At 36.5% G+C, this 17,537-nt stretch overlaps 1 protein-coding gene across 1 annotated transcript in view; it reads left to right on the forward strand.

Moving 5' to 3' along the window:
- Positions 1–5,602: 5,602 nt before the first annotated feature.
- LOC148956538 (NECAP-like protein CG9132) overlaps positions 5,603–17,537 on the forward strand; it is a 38,326-nt gene continuing 26,391 nt past the window's right edge. The window contains exon 1 of the mRNA XM_089085936.1: positions 5,603–5,737. Coding sequence (XP_088942062.1) covers positions 5,652–5,737 — 86 coding nt within the window. The 5' untranslated portion in view covers positions 5,603–5,651. The remainder of the gene's footprint in view (positions 5,738–17,537) is intronic.

Genomic DNA, 17,537 nt, shown 5'->3' on the forward strand with positions numbered 1-17,537 from the left:
AGAAGAAAGGGAAGGAAAAGATAAAACAAATCTCTGAGCAAGATCACAACAGCAACTCTATAAGAAAATTAAAACAAATTTTCTTGTGAATTATTATCGCTTCTAATCAGCAGTTATACCAAACCAATCCTGCTCAACTCATCCTCAGGGCTATACTGTGGTGTTCTCCTCCCCATAGTATAGTGCAGACAGTTTGATATCATTCCATTTTCCCTTCTTGCCTTAGTTTTGTTTTTCTCTGTTTAAAGCTTTTTCCAATAGGCATTGTTTAGAAGTCCTCCAAAAAAAAATGTCCCCCCAGATCCCAAATCAAATTCCAGTGAATGTGCCATAGTCAAAGATACCCATCCTGGCTGGTCAAGCACACTTTCTCAAAGGTCAAATGATAGCTCTAATTCGAAGAATAGGACAATGATAAGTGTAGGGGCTAATGTAACCATAAATGATGATAATGGGTTTCAAGAGGTCCTCTCTAGAAGTTCTAGAAAAAGGAAAAAAATCTCCCCAATTAAAAGCATTTCTCCTCTCCCTGCCCAAGATCCTCCCTCCAAAAACTTAGGAATTTACCTTAAAATTACTCCCACTACCCCCTTTGAAATAAAAATGATCACTGCAATAAGAGTTGCAATTTTTAAACTGCTAAAATCAATGTTCTCTCTTAACATTAACTGTGATGGATCTCTGCTAATAGCTGTAGAAGATCAGAAATCAGCAGATACAATAATTAACCTTAAATCCCTTCTGAATACCCCAATTATTGCATCTAATTGGAACCCAAAACAATCACCAACAAAAATAGTAGTTTATAATGTTCCCCCAGAGATATCTACTCAGGAGTTAAAAGAAGGCATTTCAGATAGGGCTGGAAAGACAATCCCAGTTGAGGATGTTACCCAACTTGGAAAACCCAACTCTAATGGCCTAAAAACTAGTAGATCCTTCTTATTCACACTGAAGGATAAAATTGATATCCCAGAAAAATTATTCCTATTTGGGCAAATCAAACCACACAAGGAATACAAACCTAAGCCTATTCAGTGTCAGAAGTGTTTCAAACTGGGACACACAACAAACAAATGCAATGAAATTCTCCAAGAGTGTAGTAATTGTAAATCTTTCCATCCTAAAGAGCTGACAACTTGCAACAACACTCAGCCTACATGCATCAATTGCAAAGGCCCACATGAATCTACAAATAAATCATTATGCCCTGCATACAAGAAAAGAGCTCTAACACTCCAAATATCAACAGAGAAGGCCATCCCATACCCCTTTGCAGCAATGGAAGCAAATGCTGCCCAACAATACCAAATAAAGCCTGTAATGAAACCAACCAAAACCCCCAAGTCAAACGCCCCCCCTGCCTCACGCACCCCCGATACAACACCATCTTCTAAGCCCCCTCGCTCAAATCCCTATCAGAAGCAATCACCAAGCCAACAAGCCTCCTTGTCCGGTGAGATGAGGCCAGCCTGGCCCTCCCTCCCAAGAAGAAACAAACCAGAAACAGTACCAGGAATCAATCCATTAACCAACAAACAGGATGCACTACCAAAAATGCAATCCCCAAATATATGCTTATTCATTCTAAACTGTAATGCAGTTCAGGCCATGAACATACATCAACTACAGAAAACAAAAATTATTGCAGAATTGGCCAAAATTTACATCCCAGATGATATGCTCATTCAAGCAAAAAACGATCTTGCTTTACTCTTAACAAAGCTGAACATTGATACACATTCATATGAAGAATAAATCAACAACACAACATTTATCAATACTCCAATGGAATGTAAGATCACTCACAGAAAATAAGCTAAATGAACTAACGTCATTTATGAATAATAATTCAATTAATATTGCTTGCCTCCAAGAAACTCATTTAGCCCAAAATCAACAAATTAAGTCTCTGGGATATACTATCCTGAGAAAGGATAGATCTTCAGAGAGAAAAGGAGGTGGTGTAGCTTTATTAGTTAATAATAATATAAAATTTTGTGGCATCAATTTTCCAGATTTTGAAAATGATGTTGATGTAATTGGTATAAGTGTTTGGCTGAATAATTTAAAAACCTACATAATAAGCTTTTATAACCCTAATGGCCAAACTACAGATGCCAAGGATTTCTTTAATTATATAAATAATTCTAATATGTTAAAAAATATCATTATTTGTGGAGATTTCAATGCCCACAGCCTTTTGTGGGGGAATAAACCAGCAAATAAAGCTGGTAAATTTATTGAGCATATGACTTCAAATAATAATGAATTAGTTGTTGCTACCCCTCCAAACCTGAATACTTATTTCAACCCCAAAAGTGGCAATTTCTCCACAATTGACCTACAAATTGTGTCTTTAAATTTTTTGAACAAAATTTACATAAATAAAATTGATAGTCTATGTACAGACCACTTTGCTATAGTTCGCTCCCTAAATGAACCTGATGAAACTTTATCTTAGACATCCAAATATATCAACACTAAAGCAAATTGGTCTATTTTCCAAAATAAGCTAAATGATGAAATTACAAGTTTCACCCAAAGTTCATGCATTTCTAAGACAACAGTTGACACACATGCTGAAGCATTGACATCTTTACTAATAAATACAGCTAATCATGCTATCCTCAGGACAACACCTAAGAAAACATTCCCTAAACAAATTCCTAAAGCATGGTGGACAAATGAGTGCCTAATTAAATGGAGGATAAAAAAGGCAGCTAGGACAGAATTCATAAAAAAAACAACACCTACTACATATTTAAAAAAATTACAAGCAGAATCTATTCTAAAAAGGACTATAATAGATGCTAAATATAAATACTGGAATAATTTTGCAAATAATCTCTCCAGAGAAACAAATGAGCCAATTATACATAAAGTCATAAGCCACATATGTGGGAAAAAGACTTCTCCCAACCCACTCCTGTATGAGCTTATACATAATAATACCCATTATGACAATGATAACGAAAAGGCTAACCTATTTGCAACTCTTTTTGTTAATAAGCTAACATCAAATAATCAAAGCAAGCTGTCCAAAATTCCTATGAACCCTAGTTACCAACCACGCCCAGGATCCGAGTACATAACTAATCCATTTTCAATCCAGGAATTGAATAATGCAATACATCATATTAGGTCCAAAACTAGCAGTAGCTATGACAATATACACCCTACATGGATAAAGAATCTCACACCTTCATACAAACAAGAACTGCTAAATTGTTATAATCACGCTTGGGCATCTTCTAGGTTCCCCAATATATGGAAATGTTCGTCCCTCCTACCAATCCTAAAGAAAAATAAACCAAAAGATAACCCTGAGTCTTATAGGCCCATAATGATTACACCTGTGATGGGGAAAATAATGGAGAAAATGATTTATCACAGACTCCTCTGGTTTGTTGAGAAAAATAACATGATCCCACACACTCAAACTGGATTCAGGAAATACCACTCCTCAACAGATGCTTTCATTTTGCTAACAAATGCAATAAATGAATCTTTCTCAAAAAATAATATCCTAGTGACAGCTTTCCTAGATTTTGAAGGAGCTTATGACAATGTGAACCACCAAATCCTTTTAAATAAACTTGCAAACCTTGGAGTACCTCCTAAGCTAGTATCCTTTATTAAATCCTTCATAGAAGTGCGAAGTTTTATTGTTTGTGTTGGTTCAGCCTCTTCACCCCAAAAGACAATATCCAAAGGCCTACCTCAGGGAGCAGTCCTCAGTTGCCTCCTTTTTGCCCTATATCTCTGGGACATGAACCTACCCCACACGAATCTACAATATGCTGATGATCTGGTGCTATGGTCATCTGGCAACACCTTTCAGATAGCACAGTCAAATCTGCAAAAGTCACTTTTCCAGTTTGAAAAATTCTCTCAACATTCTGATTTACCCATTGCACCCACCAAGTCAAAAATAATCCAATTTCACCGGAAGCGAAACCTTGTTAAGGCAAAACTAACTCTAAATAAAACAAATATTCCAGAAGATAATTATATTAATTACCTAGGTCTCATGCTTGACCAAAAACTTAATTTCCACCTCCACATTTCAAACACAATAAAAAAATGTTATAGAAAAGCAAATATACTAAAAAGACTTCTTTCCACACCCTAGGGTTGTAAGGAGAAAACCTTACTCCAGTTTTTTAAATCACATATAAGACCCCATATTGACTATGGGCTCATTGTCTATGGTTCATGTGCAAAGACCCAGATGCAAAAAATTGAAACAACACAAAATGATATAATACGTCTCATATTTGGTCTTAGGAAACCCACAAGCACCAAGTTTCTGCTTATGGAGAGTGGATTAACAACAATAAGGGAGAGACGTAGCTTTCTCTTGATAAAACATCTTACAAAAATTGAATCAAATAGCTCACACACATTACATAATTGGTTAAGAAATCCAGCCATGTATAGAGGTATTGCAGATGAGTATGCCAATATTCAAAAGAAGTTCCCTGTACCAGCATAGTCTATTGCAACTACTTTACCCCAATCCACTCCATGGAATTGGTCATTTCCCATAATAAATACTTAATTCTCAAAGTGGAATAAAGATTTAACCGCCATTGCTTTTCTCAATAAAAAATTTGCAGAAGTTAATACAATTAAATATAAAAGACACGTAAAGATATTTGTTGATTTGTCCAAAATGGATCAGAAGGCTGCCAGTGGTGTTGTAATTCCTCATCTGACCATTGCAATGGGTGAGAGAATATTTAATAATTTATCTATAATGTCTGCTGAGTTAAATGCCATAATCATGGCATTAGAACACCTTAAGCAAAACCAACCTTTGATTGAAAATTCGAATAATATTATCATCTATTCCGACTCTTTATCAAGCCTTGAGTTGCTGGCCTCAGCTCCTCAATATAAGTTGGACATTGACACTTATCATTGTCTCAGTATTATTGATAATCTTGCTTCAAGTGGCATAAAAACTTACTTTCAGTAAATTCCTAGCCACTCTGGCATAAGTGGTAAGCATCAGGTTGATGAAATAGCAAAAAATGCTATAAATATTGACCAGCCAAGTGGGAGACCAATCCCAATTAGATATATTTACTGATGGAGGCCATCAGATGTTAATTTTAATAAGACTAATGCTATCCTTTCCCAATAACTATATTTCTATAATATATCAGAGAATTTATTCTGGAAAAAATGGACTAAATTTCCTTGCATTTTCATATAAGCTTTCTAATTCAAGTGGCTCAATTCCCCTGTCCCCTCTTTGCAGGCATTGTGATATGAATAATGAAACAATTGACCATTGCCTATTTGAATGTAATATGCTGACGTCTGCACAACATACCTTGCTTTGTAAACTGTTAAAATACTTCAAACACCACAAAATCCCATTATCAGCCAAGAGCCTAGCCAACTATACCTGCACACAGAGCATAGAAATCGACATCTATCATCTTATATTTGAACTCCTAGAGTCAAAAGATCTGCTGAAAGATATCTGAATATATCTAATAAATATGAGGCAATCAAGCCAGTAGCTCTGTAGCCCACAGAGTGAAGCAAAAGGAAAAGGGCTAAATAGTTTTATTGAAAAGCCCGCCTGCTGTTAAATAGAAGAAGAAGAAGAAGAGCTGAAAGCTGGGATTTGGATAATGGAAGACTATGAAAGTATAATCTTAGTTAAAAATGAAGTGTTCGTTTTCAAAATTCCACCAAGGCAAACAAATAGAGGATATAGGTAAAACAAGCCAAGCATATTGAGCTTTCAGTTTTTTCTTAATCTTTTTAAGGGTAACATTTTAGTTAAGGGGCTTCTTGCTATCTGTAAAAGTACTTTAGCTAGGTGATAAGACGGTAAAATCTACTTCTACTACTTTTGGCTATCTTGGAAAGGGGTAGGTTAGGAAAAATGAAACTTTCAGAAATGGGTCTACAGGCTTAAGTAGCCATTGTCCCAGGAAGGTATTTTGAAGTACCTACATCCACTCCTTCTCTTTCTAGAGGGTCCTGAAATTTGCCTACATGACAAGTCTATAAGCCTACCTATTGAAATTTTGACAAAACAATATTTTAGGCCTACCTTGATTTTCAGTTAGCCTATGAGTTTCCTTTTCTCTGGCTTTAGTTCTGAAAATGCAATTCCTGTTATCTGAGTAGAATTTTAGGTATTTGTTTAGCCTTGTGTCACCTGATAAGGAGACATGTTAAGAAAACAATTCTTACTTTAAAATATGTATAATGATCCTAGTTCTTATATTATCCAACGGGAGAACCTTTATCATCAAGTCTTTCCACTAAAAATACTTCTTTTTCCAGTTTTAAATAAAAAGTTTTCAAAACCCACGCTGCTGAGGTTCAATGCTTAAGTCTTTTTAAATTGCCGCTATAAATTGCCGCCTAATAAGTTCTTTTATAGATAGTATTCATACCGGTCTTTAGCGTTCATATTTTGATATTTGCCCTTCGCCACTGCTCTTAAAAAAAAAGTTTTAAAAAGACCGGCATGAATGCTATCTGTAAAAGAACTTATTAGGCAGCAATTTAAAAAGACTTAAGTATTGAATAAAAAACGTGGTGATTTTAGGAAACATTTTCTCTTAAGCTGGAAAAAGAAGGATTTTTAGAGGAAAGACTTGATGATAAAGGTTCTCCCCTTGGATAGTATAAGAACTAGGATCATACATATTTTAAAGTAAGAATTGTTTTCTTAACATGTCTCCTTATCAGGTGACATAAGGCTAAACAAATACCAAATTTTAAGCCATATAAATGTTTTTTTTTCCTAAACACATTAAGAAATTATTATTAGGCTATTAGGCTAGGCCTATTATTATTTATTTCTAAACAATTTTGTTTAGAAATAAAAAATAAACTATTTATTTCGAAAACAATTTTGTTTTACTTCATTTAAGCAGAAGTTCTATTTTGCAATGTTTCACTTTTATAACACACAGATTTCTAAAGGTCATCTAAGGTCAGGACCCTCTAGAGGGAGATAGTTACAAAATACCTTGCCAATATATATGCCAATTCAGGGTTAGGTATATATAGGGGGGGGGGGGGCTTAAATTCATTTCTGATAGAAATGTTTGTTATATTTGTAATCAGCATAAAAAAAGGCATCGAATGGTGTATTAACTTTATTCCTAACTCAATAATATGATTTGGTAGATATTTACCCAAGTTTAACCTGGGAAAGTATTGTCAAGTTACTATGTAATCTGGCCCATAACCTATTTTTATTTCTAGGGCTGATGATTACATAAATAGCAGGTCTATGCCTCTCTGAATTCTTACAAATACATTTTACCTTAATTTGAGCTTTTAACCCTTTGATGTCTGAATATTGAAAGAAGAGAGGAACAAATTATGTGCCTGTTTTGGTGCTTTATTTAAGGTCATTCCAGGACAAAATGTCAGGACAATTTTTTTAGGTAGGCTACTTGTCTATTATATAAAATACAGCTGAGGAGTGAAGTTTGATGACAATAAAATATGATGAAAATATAATAGCCTAAATTATTGGCAAAATTGTGAAGGTTATTTGTGATTTATTAAATTAGGAGCTAAGGCATCAGTAACCATCTCAAAGACAAAGAAAAGTTCAATATTTATGGGATTCTTGACCTAGTTCATTTTAGTTCCTTATTAATGTGTTTCTTGAGAACACTGGTTAGTTTGCTTTGACTAGTGATAGAATATAGTGTCTCACCATGGATCATGGGCGCCTGCAGGGGGGGCATGGCCCCCTTGGAATGTCGACCAGAGTAGGGAGAAAGTAGAAGTATAACAACTAATCAAAGAAAAATAATTTCTTATTTTTGTTTTGTCTTTAAGAACTGCTATGAAACTTGTTTAGAATCAATTCTTAGATTAACTCAATATAGGTCATTATTTATCTATCTAAAGGAGACCAGAACCCAATTGAGAGTATAGAGTAAATACTCTCAAGGGCATTCTTATGCCCTAGCAATAGTACAACAAGCTTGATAAAGCTTACCACATTTTAGAATTAATAAACAAAGAAAGATTTATGTATATACATTATTGTGCCCTACCAGGAGTCAGTTTGGTCTTGGTTTTTGCTCATATTTTGTCAAGCTAAAAATGTCACTATTTGAAATATGATCAGTCTAAAGATATCATGATCAGTCTGGTGGCCAGTGTTTTTACCACAGAATTTATTTCTCCTCCAATCCCTGCTATTCTGGTATCTGCACCCCCCTCTCTTCCCCTGAAAATTTTCTGTGGGTGCCCTTGCCATTGATGTTCAAGAATCATTTACCATTGTTGGAAGGGCTACAACACAACTGAGCTGGAACAACCAGGTCTCACTCATTTGAAAGTAAATCACAAAAACAATTTTGTCAACCCAGAAACCAGTGGTTCTACAGTGGGGTTCTACAAAGTAGAGGAACAAAATGGCACCAAGATACATTCTGCCATCATTTAAATTTTTGCTTAGTAGAGTACATGCAGCAGGTGGCAGAAGGCAGAGTTAATTTTAATGTGATTCTTGTGGATATATCTGCATTCTGGGAGCATATTTTCAAGTTGTAGTTTTAACAATTTTGCTAATAAAGAATTTCATTTTAATCATTTTTTTTTTAGGTTAAAATAGGTTTGTTTAGGTTACACAATTAATAAATGCTATGCTTTACCCCCCCCCCTCCCTAATGTGCAAATATATAGCCTAAAGTTGTTTTTAAACTATTATATTTTCATCATAATTTTGTTTTATTTCATTAGCATTCACCAAACTTCACTTCTCAAGTGTGTTTTATATAATAGACAAGTATTTTTTTTATATTGCTGAAAGTGAAGAAACTACAAAATGGTTCCCATAGACAACATATAGCACTAGCAGCACATAGTCAAACATTGCCTAGCTAGTTTGGTAAGAAAATAAATTGTTTCTGTTTGGCATGAAACACAAAACCACTTTGTACTATATACTTCACCTTGTAATTGGCTGGAACACAAGCTCAGCACCTCTGTTTGCTCTCTATCCAAGCTGTAAAGTTCTCCTTGCCATCAAGTCTTATTGTGTCTGGTTGGCAGCAACTATACTTTCTTTGTTTTGGGATAGAGCTTTGTTGAGTGATGCAGCAAGTTCATGGGTTTTTATCCAGCAGGAAGACATCTGCAGTACAGGATCCACCTATTTACTATAGAAAGGCCAAACAAGAAAAAGAAAATTTGCATGTACCACCTGTTTCAAGACTTGAAGTCAATTCTGTACAGCTCTATCAGCATATTGGCAGGATCAATGCTGTCCATGAAGCCATTGTATTCCTTAAAACAGTGTGGTCTCTTCACTTTTATAAATTCTTTGCATGCCATCTCACCTCTCACAGGTATATTCAGGATCCACAGCTGCATAGATTGATATCAAGTGAATTGGTTTATTATCATACCTCTTCACCACTACAACATTCAACCATAGTTCCACTGCCAGTCATACAAGCCTCTTCCTTGTGCTTTGATTTTGCTATCTAGTTCCAAAGCAAAGCCTTTTAACCTGTTTACCCTAACTGTAGTCAGTGTAAGTATATCCTGGTCATTTAGGGTCTGGGCCAGGTCTAGTGATGAAAACCAGTTGTCCCAAAAGAGCTTGTACTTCATGTGGTTTGGGATCCCTCTTGCAAGTCAGAGGATAAAATCAGCACCATCTCCCAAATCTCTTATTTCAACTGATCCTGTGACAGCAAATATTTCTAAATCATATACAGATCGACTTATTCCTGCTCTGAAGATGAACTTGTATCCTAACTTATGTGTTTTTTTTTTTGATTGTACTGCTTTGTTTGAACTATTTGCTTATCAATAACCTTGTGTTCTTGTGCATATATCTTCATGAAAATGGCTCAAACCTTCTCTATCAAGGGGCATATTTTATGAATCGTATTGTAACCAGGGTTTCCTGGAGACTTTTGTGACACATTGTCATTGAAATGCAAATACTTCTGTATGTTATCTGTCATGTGGTATAGCATCAGCTATAATGGAGTAAGAAGTTTCATTTGACCAGTAGCTGCAATAGGAAGGCATTTTAACTATTCCTGTAAATGAAAAGAATCCCAGGAAGTGCTCAATGTCAGCCAAAGGAACAGCTAAATGCTTGCCATCTTTGTGAAGTGTATATGTATTCATCAGATTGTGTATGTGGCTTATTACTTAGTTGTCAAAAAACAACTTGACTCATTTCTTGGTGTACTCAACGCTGATCTTTCCACAGTGTCTGGTGGGATAAAACCTACTTTCCTCCAACCAATGTCTTGTTCTCATTGGTTTAGAAGTAGGAATACTTTAAAGGAATAGATTTCTTCACCTCCATTAGCTATATACTCATCTTGACTGTCACAGTTGTTGGCTTCAATTTGGCTGGTTTCTATTTCAGCTTCAAGCAGTTCTTCTAAAACTTCATCTAGAGGAACACACTGTGGATCAGATTGGTCTTCATCCTCACTTGGCTGGTCTTCCAGCTCAGAAGTATCATCTGGACAAAGAACAAAATTTACAGGTTTTGCCAATGAAATCAGGTGTAAACATGGTTTCTTCATAATTGTCAAGTGCTCATCTTCTGCTGTCTTTGGTGCAGTGAATGTAGATCTGTCCATTGCAACCCCAGAAAAGACATATTGGCTTAGGATCTTATTCAGTCTTACTTATTTTATCTACAGAAAAATTTACTAATTTATCTACAGAAAGTTTTGTATTTTGCTTTTGACAGTGCCAACCAAGCTCAAGTTGTTCCAGATGATTCTTCAGAGCTACACATACTATTTAGCATGGTCAAACCATCAGAAATTATAAGATTATGGTGTAAAAACAGTGGTTATGGGATATCTTAGAATATTGCACTTTATATACATTCAATTGCCAGAAAAGTTTCCATTTCTGACAGATGGTTCCTTGAGGAACCATGATTCTTAGGGCCCCTCTCTTCCCTTGATTTTTGTACTATTGATGCAAATGACATTTCATTTGAACTGTTAGACCTTCCTCTGTGCAAGACCAGGAAATAAAAGCCCTAGAAGAAATCATTATGTTGTCAATTACAAAAATACATGCCCAGCTTTCAGAAAAATCTAAGGAGGCAAAAAGAACTTACTTTGACCATGATTATATCACCAAAAAATGGACAATCATAAACTGAGAAAAATATTGGGAATAGAGCTTGTTGACTATCACACAATGATAGCAACCCCAAGGAGTTAGCTTTTTTAGTTTTGATTATAAAAAATTTGAAATTTGTGGTTCCTGAGGGAACCTTCAGGCATCACAGGGTTAATCTCTTTTTCATTAAAACATAGACTTTGGACACTTCTCCACCCCTATCTATTCTGAGCCTTCTTCTTTAGATCACCCTCCTCCCACAAGAAGTTCCAATTTTTCACATTTCTTTCAACCTCCTTTCATCCCATTTGGGGATGACCTGCTTTTTGTTGGACTCTTGATCATTGGCCTAAAAGGATGATTTTTGGCAATCTTAATCTGTCAAACATATCTGAGCCATTTCAACCTTTCTCTCATTATAGTCCAAGAAAGTTGGATAGAACTTCTTATTTTACACAACTTACTCTTTGAAATATGGGTACTTAGAGGGGCACCCAAAACAATCTATAGACAATTCCTTTGAAAAAAAAATTAAACAAATCCACCCCCTCCTTTCTTTTGAAGTTCCCATGTATTAGAACTCTATTTGACCACTGTTATCATAATTGATTCCAGTATTCTAATTGTGGTTCATAGACTTACCTTTCTATTCTTCAAAACTTTTTTTTTTAACTGGGAAAAAACATTTTGAACCTTGGTTATTCTACTTTTGAAATCTTCACTGTATCCACCATATGTATGATAGTTCAACCTAGGCAAGTGAAGATATACACTTATCAATCTTCTTGTTACCCAGTATCACCTTCACTTATTCTCAGTCTTATTGACTTGTCTTTTTAATATTAATTTTCAAACCTGTTTTTGCACTTTCATTCCTCAAAAGCTCAAAAACTCATTCATTTTGCTAACATTGCGTCTAGGATGCTCAAATCATCAGTGTAAGCTAATTGTAGAAGAGTTTTGATTTCCCATTTGACTCCATATTCTCCTATATCCTTTGTCATGTTCCTTAGGACAAAATTCATCAAAATGATCCATATAAATGGGGATAAAACACAATGCTGCTTAACTCCTGATTCAATACAAAACTAGCCACTAACCTAATTTTCCCTCTTCTTCCCTCTAATATTATTCATATATATAACACTAAGTGCTTTAATGTATTTATCTGGTATACTATAAAAGGATTGAACTTTTTCTAAAGGTATTTTATTACATGAATCAAATGCTTGATCATAATCTATAAAACTTAGGACTAAAGGGGTGTGATGATGCAGGCACTTCTAAATTATTAATCAAGAGTGAAAATTTGGTTGATGCATCCTCTCCTCTTCCTAAAGCCACACTGTTCTTCTCTTAAAACTTCATCTACAGCATTTCTAAGTTTTAAAAGTCTCATTACATTAAGTAATTTGTTTCCTATGGAGACCATGCTAATGCTCCTATAGCTCATATGCTCTCTCTTATCACCTTTCTTAGTTTATGAACAAGAACAAATTTGTGATTTAAGCTGAAATTTAAGGCTGAATAGGGTCCTTTGAGGATTTTCAAGAAATAAATTGCATAGAAATATTTTTTTTTATTTTCCGGAATCTATCAGAAAGAAAAAAGAATTTAAAATGCCAATTTAGTTTTAAATAAAACAGGCCTATTTGTAACCAATGTGTCGAGGAAGTCAAAGCACAAACATTTCAGCCCAGTCAAAGGTCATGATAGGTGTGTAGCATGCTCTCCTGAATTGGCTGAAAGATCATCAGCCACAGAGTGTGATATTTTTGGAAATTGGATTTGTGGTTAATGTCTAGTCCTCTCCCGTGGAGAATATAAACTGTTAAGCAAAATTTTGCTGCTCCTTACCTTTGTAAACAATTCAAGATTTATATTGGAAACCCAAGTTCACAGTACCTAGAAAAGATAAGATTATTACATCTAGCCTCTTTCCCTGCTGCAGTGAATACAAAATATGTAAGGAAATTATCACTAATAAACTGACACTTAAGGTGTCATTGATACTGAGGAATACTTAATAATTTGTCACTTAATGCAAGCTTACTTGCTGTTTTGCTACCTTCACTTTATATTGATGTACTGCATTTTCTACCCTGTTATGATGACTGCTCTTCTTAACTACAGGTCCAACTGTTTATGTGGTCATACAACTCTTCCAGATCTTGTGGCATAGTTACTAGAACTGTCTGCACTACTGAAACTTTGTATATTCATGGGATTGGAATTGGGTTTGGTCCAGAGATGATTGGAACCCACTGGTGAATATGTTGCTGCTGCATGTGGGTTGCACCAATTGTTTGACAGGGTCTCTTTGTGTATGGCTACTTGGTCAGACTCTGGTTTGTTTGATACTGGTAGCATACTGCTGGTACCAGATTGGGGTATGGCTGCTGATCAGATTGTGGTTTGTTGGATGCTGGTGGTGTAGTGTTGATGCAAAGGGGCAAGAATTCCACCTATAAATTTTGCCATTATATGTCTGTATAAGGTATGAGTGAGGGTTGGTATTGGCCTTTGTGATTACACCAGGCTGCCATGTCCTCCTAATCAGTTGCACACTGACATGTTGACCAATTTTCAGAGATGGGAGCTCTTTGGGATGCTTTTCATAACATCTTTTTTGATTTTTTTGGTGAAGGTGGCAGAGCTTACTACTCCAAAATAGCTGAGGTCTTAAGCGGGGTTCCTCAAGGAACAGTTTTGGGACCTACACTCTTCAATGTATATATTAATGATGCTCCAAGAACCGTTACAAGCAAGCTTAGCCTATACGCCGATGACTCAAAGCTCATTGGTCCTGTCGGAACTCAGCAAGGTGTGACCTCAATACAGTCAGATCTTGACAGCTTTGGCAAATGGGCCAAGATATGGAGGCTCAAGTTTAATGTCGAAAAGTGCAAGGTTCTCCATTTTGGAAGAAATAACCCACAATGGCAATACTCGTTGTCAGCAAATACTGGTGTGAGACAGCCACTCTCTGAGAGTACCTCTGAAAGAGATCTGGGGGTCATTGTAGACAAAGACCTTAATTTCAACTGCCACACCCGAGCTGCAGTAGCAAAGGCGAACCAAACTCTTGGTCTCATCAAACGTACAATGACAAGTAGATCCCCTGCAATAATCACAAAACTTTACAAGAGCCTGGTGAGACCGAGATTAGAATTTGGAATGTGTGTCGCCACGCCAATTAATAAAACAGACCAGATGGCTCTCGAGTCTGTCCAAAGACGGGTGTCAAAATGTGTAAAGGGGCTCAGAGACAAAGAGTATGCATGCCGACTGCAGAGCCTCAAGCTACCAACTCTGACATACCGTCGGCGAAGAGGTGATATGATAATGACCTACAAACTGCTCAAGTCTGACGATTAGGACCTCTTTCAGCCTGCCCAGTCGTCAAGAACCAGGGGTCATTCAGCGAAGCTTTTTTGGAAGTATGCTAATACAAGGAAGAGGAACCATTTCTTCTCCAACTGCATCATAAGCCTCTGGAATGATCTGAGCAAAACGACAGTGAGTTCACCATCCATTGACAGTTTCAAAGCCAATCTCGATAAGAAATGGGAAACCAAACTATGGCTCACGCAATGGGATGAAGCTGATGTCCCGCGGCCTTATCATCACTAACTGGCGTACACTGGACTCGTCCATATCGCTAGCAAGTGCGATTTAAGGTAATTTTAAGGTAATTAGCTTGTTGGGTATGATGGCTTCTGAGGATGTCTTCATGGTTAACAACTACTGGTGACAAATGCTGATATGTACACAACAAGAGAGTACATAGATTTCTACCCATTGAGAAGCTGGACAGGTGATGCATAACCATAAACTGGGGTATTCCTTTATTCTAAGAGTGTGAGCTCTAGGTCCATTCCAGACATTTGCGTTTTTGAGATGAGTGCTTTAGCCATCTGGATGGATTTCTGCTAGGCCGTTTGATTTTGGGTAGTTTGGTAAATATGTTTTGAGCTTAATACCTGAGTCCCTTGCAAACTGTAGGAAGAGGTCAGAAGTGAACTGGGGGCCATTGTTTGGCATGATGATGCATGGGATCTCAAAGCAAGCAAAGTGCTGTTTCAGTTTGTGAATGATCTGGCGTGTATACAAGCTGTATAAAAGCTTGTCAGTCTTAAAAAAATGACTGTAATAGTTCATGGTGATGAGGTAGAATGTGCTTTTTTTGTAAAACACATCAAGGCCAGTATCTTTCTATGGTAAGATGGGAGTTTCATGCAGGTTGAGGGGTTCTTTTTGGTTTTATTTTTAAAAATTTGGCAGTAACCTTGCAGTTTTGGACATATTTCTCTATATCCATAGTCATCCTAGGCCATTATACAACTGATCTAGCTCTGAGCTTTGTTTTTTCCACTGTTAAGTGTGAAGCATGTAGGTTTCTTAAGATGTCACTTTGCAGGCTAGCGGATATGAGTAGTTGATTGCATTTAAGGAAGACTGAATCAACAACAGAAAGTTCATTGCAGGCATGCCAAAGACTGATTACTTTCAAAGGGACTTGCTCTTGACTTTCTGGCCAACTGTTTTGAATGACCTGTAATAGTGCTAAAAGGCTCTGGTTATTTGTTGTCTTGTATCTTATTTGGAGAAACTTCTCACCAATGATAGGTAGTAGGCTTATGACTGTAGCCTGTGGACATAAGATTCAATTTTGTTTTCAAGCAGAGGCTCATCTCCAGGAATGTGTAAATGGGATAGGGTGTCTGCAACAGGTATGTCCTGCAAAAGTGATAGATAAATTAATTGGTGGGATATGTAAGATAATTCTCTGTAGTCTTGGCAATGACTGTGCAATTGGAAGAGTTGGGACTGATTCAAGGGGCTTGTGATCTAATAGGACAGAAGATCTTTGTCCATAAAGGTACACATGGTAGTGTTTGCACACATATACTATAGCATAATCTCGTTTTCTATCTGTGAGTAATTTTGTTCTGTTGCATTCAATGACCTTGAGGCAAAGGCAAGGGTGTTTCCATATTGGGAAAAAGTTGCTGTCAGACCAGATTTTGAGGCATCTACCTGTATTTCTCCTTCATTGTTTTCTGGATCAAAAATGAAAATGACTGGAAAAGCAAGTTCTTGATTGTGTCAAGGGCCTTCTGATGTTCAGGCTTCCATACAATAGTCTTTTGTTTTGTTAGTTCCCTCAGGGGGTGATTAGTTGTTGTTGTATCTTGACAGGTATTTCATCATACCAAGTGGGGTCTGGATTTCTTCTTTGTTTACTGGGGTTTGTCATTTCTTTTAATGCTTTTACCTTACAGCTGACTGAATTCAAAGCTGATACTGAGGCTCAAGCCCATATCCTACACGAAAATCTATTTATAAAACTGTTGATTGTTGATAGTTATCTCTATGCTGCTGTGGAAGAAGTGGGGTAGCATAGTAACAATGCTACTTAGCATTTTTCATGGCCTAGTGAAGTTTGTTGGCAGCTTTTGGATATCTGTCAAATTCTGCCACTGCCAGCTTTGGAACTTTTTCCATGCTTGTCTTTGTGAATGGCTGTTTGCTGGATGGAGCTGCATTTACTCCATCAATAAAAAGTTCTTCACTTTTTTAAGGGTTTTTAATGTTGGGACTGATAGATGGTATTAACTGCTTTCTTTGCGCTTTTGCATACCCTAGCAAAATGATTGTTTTTTTTTTTTTGCATCTCATCTCTAATAGTTCTGTCATATTCACAGTCCTGACAAGAATCTGGAGCTTGGACTTCATTTCTGAGGGAAATAGAAGAGAGCTTCTTTTATGGAAGAGATATGCTGGGAACACTGTTTTGACACTTGGGTTGAAATAGCCATTACATTTTTCAACATAGGCCTCAATGTTATCTTTTTCATTGTCACTTTGGGAGAATGTGGTAAATGTGTCTCCACCCCTTTTGTCCCTCCATATAAGTAAGTATAAACATTGCACAGTTGCAGCTTTGCCACTAAGTGGTCCTTGGAATATTAGATTGGCTAGTTTTTTTTAAATGGGTCCATGCTTCTTTTTGATTGGGACTTCCCCAGTCCCTTTATGGGACTGTATGGTGCAGTAGTTTCTATCTTAATGGATAGAAACTAGTATTTGACATCATGTAAACAATTCATGATTTACATTGGAAACTCAAGTTCACAGCACCTAGAAAAGATAAGAAGATTATTGCACTTGTACTTGGCCTTGCCCTGGTTGCAAAGTTAACTCTCCCCCTCCCCTTAGTTGTGAGCAGGCTATGATAGCAAAACTAAGCATCTGCTGTGAATTATTCCTTGGGGACTTTCAAGGATGATTGCAAGAAGGAGTTGGCCCCAACCAATCTGTTTACTCAAACCTTTTCCCAGCTAATAAGAGACATTAAAAGGGATATTTCTGCCCAGATTAGTGATATTATGAACAGAGTGCCATACACTGAAATC

This window comes from Artemia sp. Qi Xiang Cuo, chromosome 1 (genome assembly GCF_049724085.1).
Source record: "Artemia sp. Qi Xiang Cuo chromosome 1, ASM4972408v1, whole genome shotgun sequence".
NCBI classification, from domain to species: Eukaryota; Metazoa; Arthropoda; class Branchiopoda; order Anostraca; family Artemiidae; genus Artemia; species Artemia sp. Qi Xiang Cuo.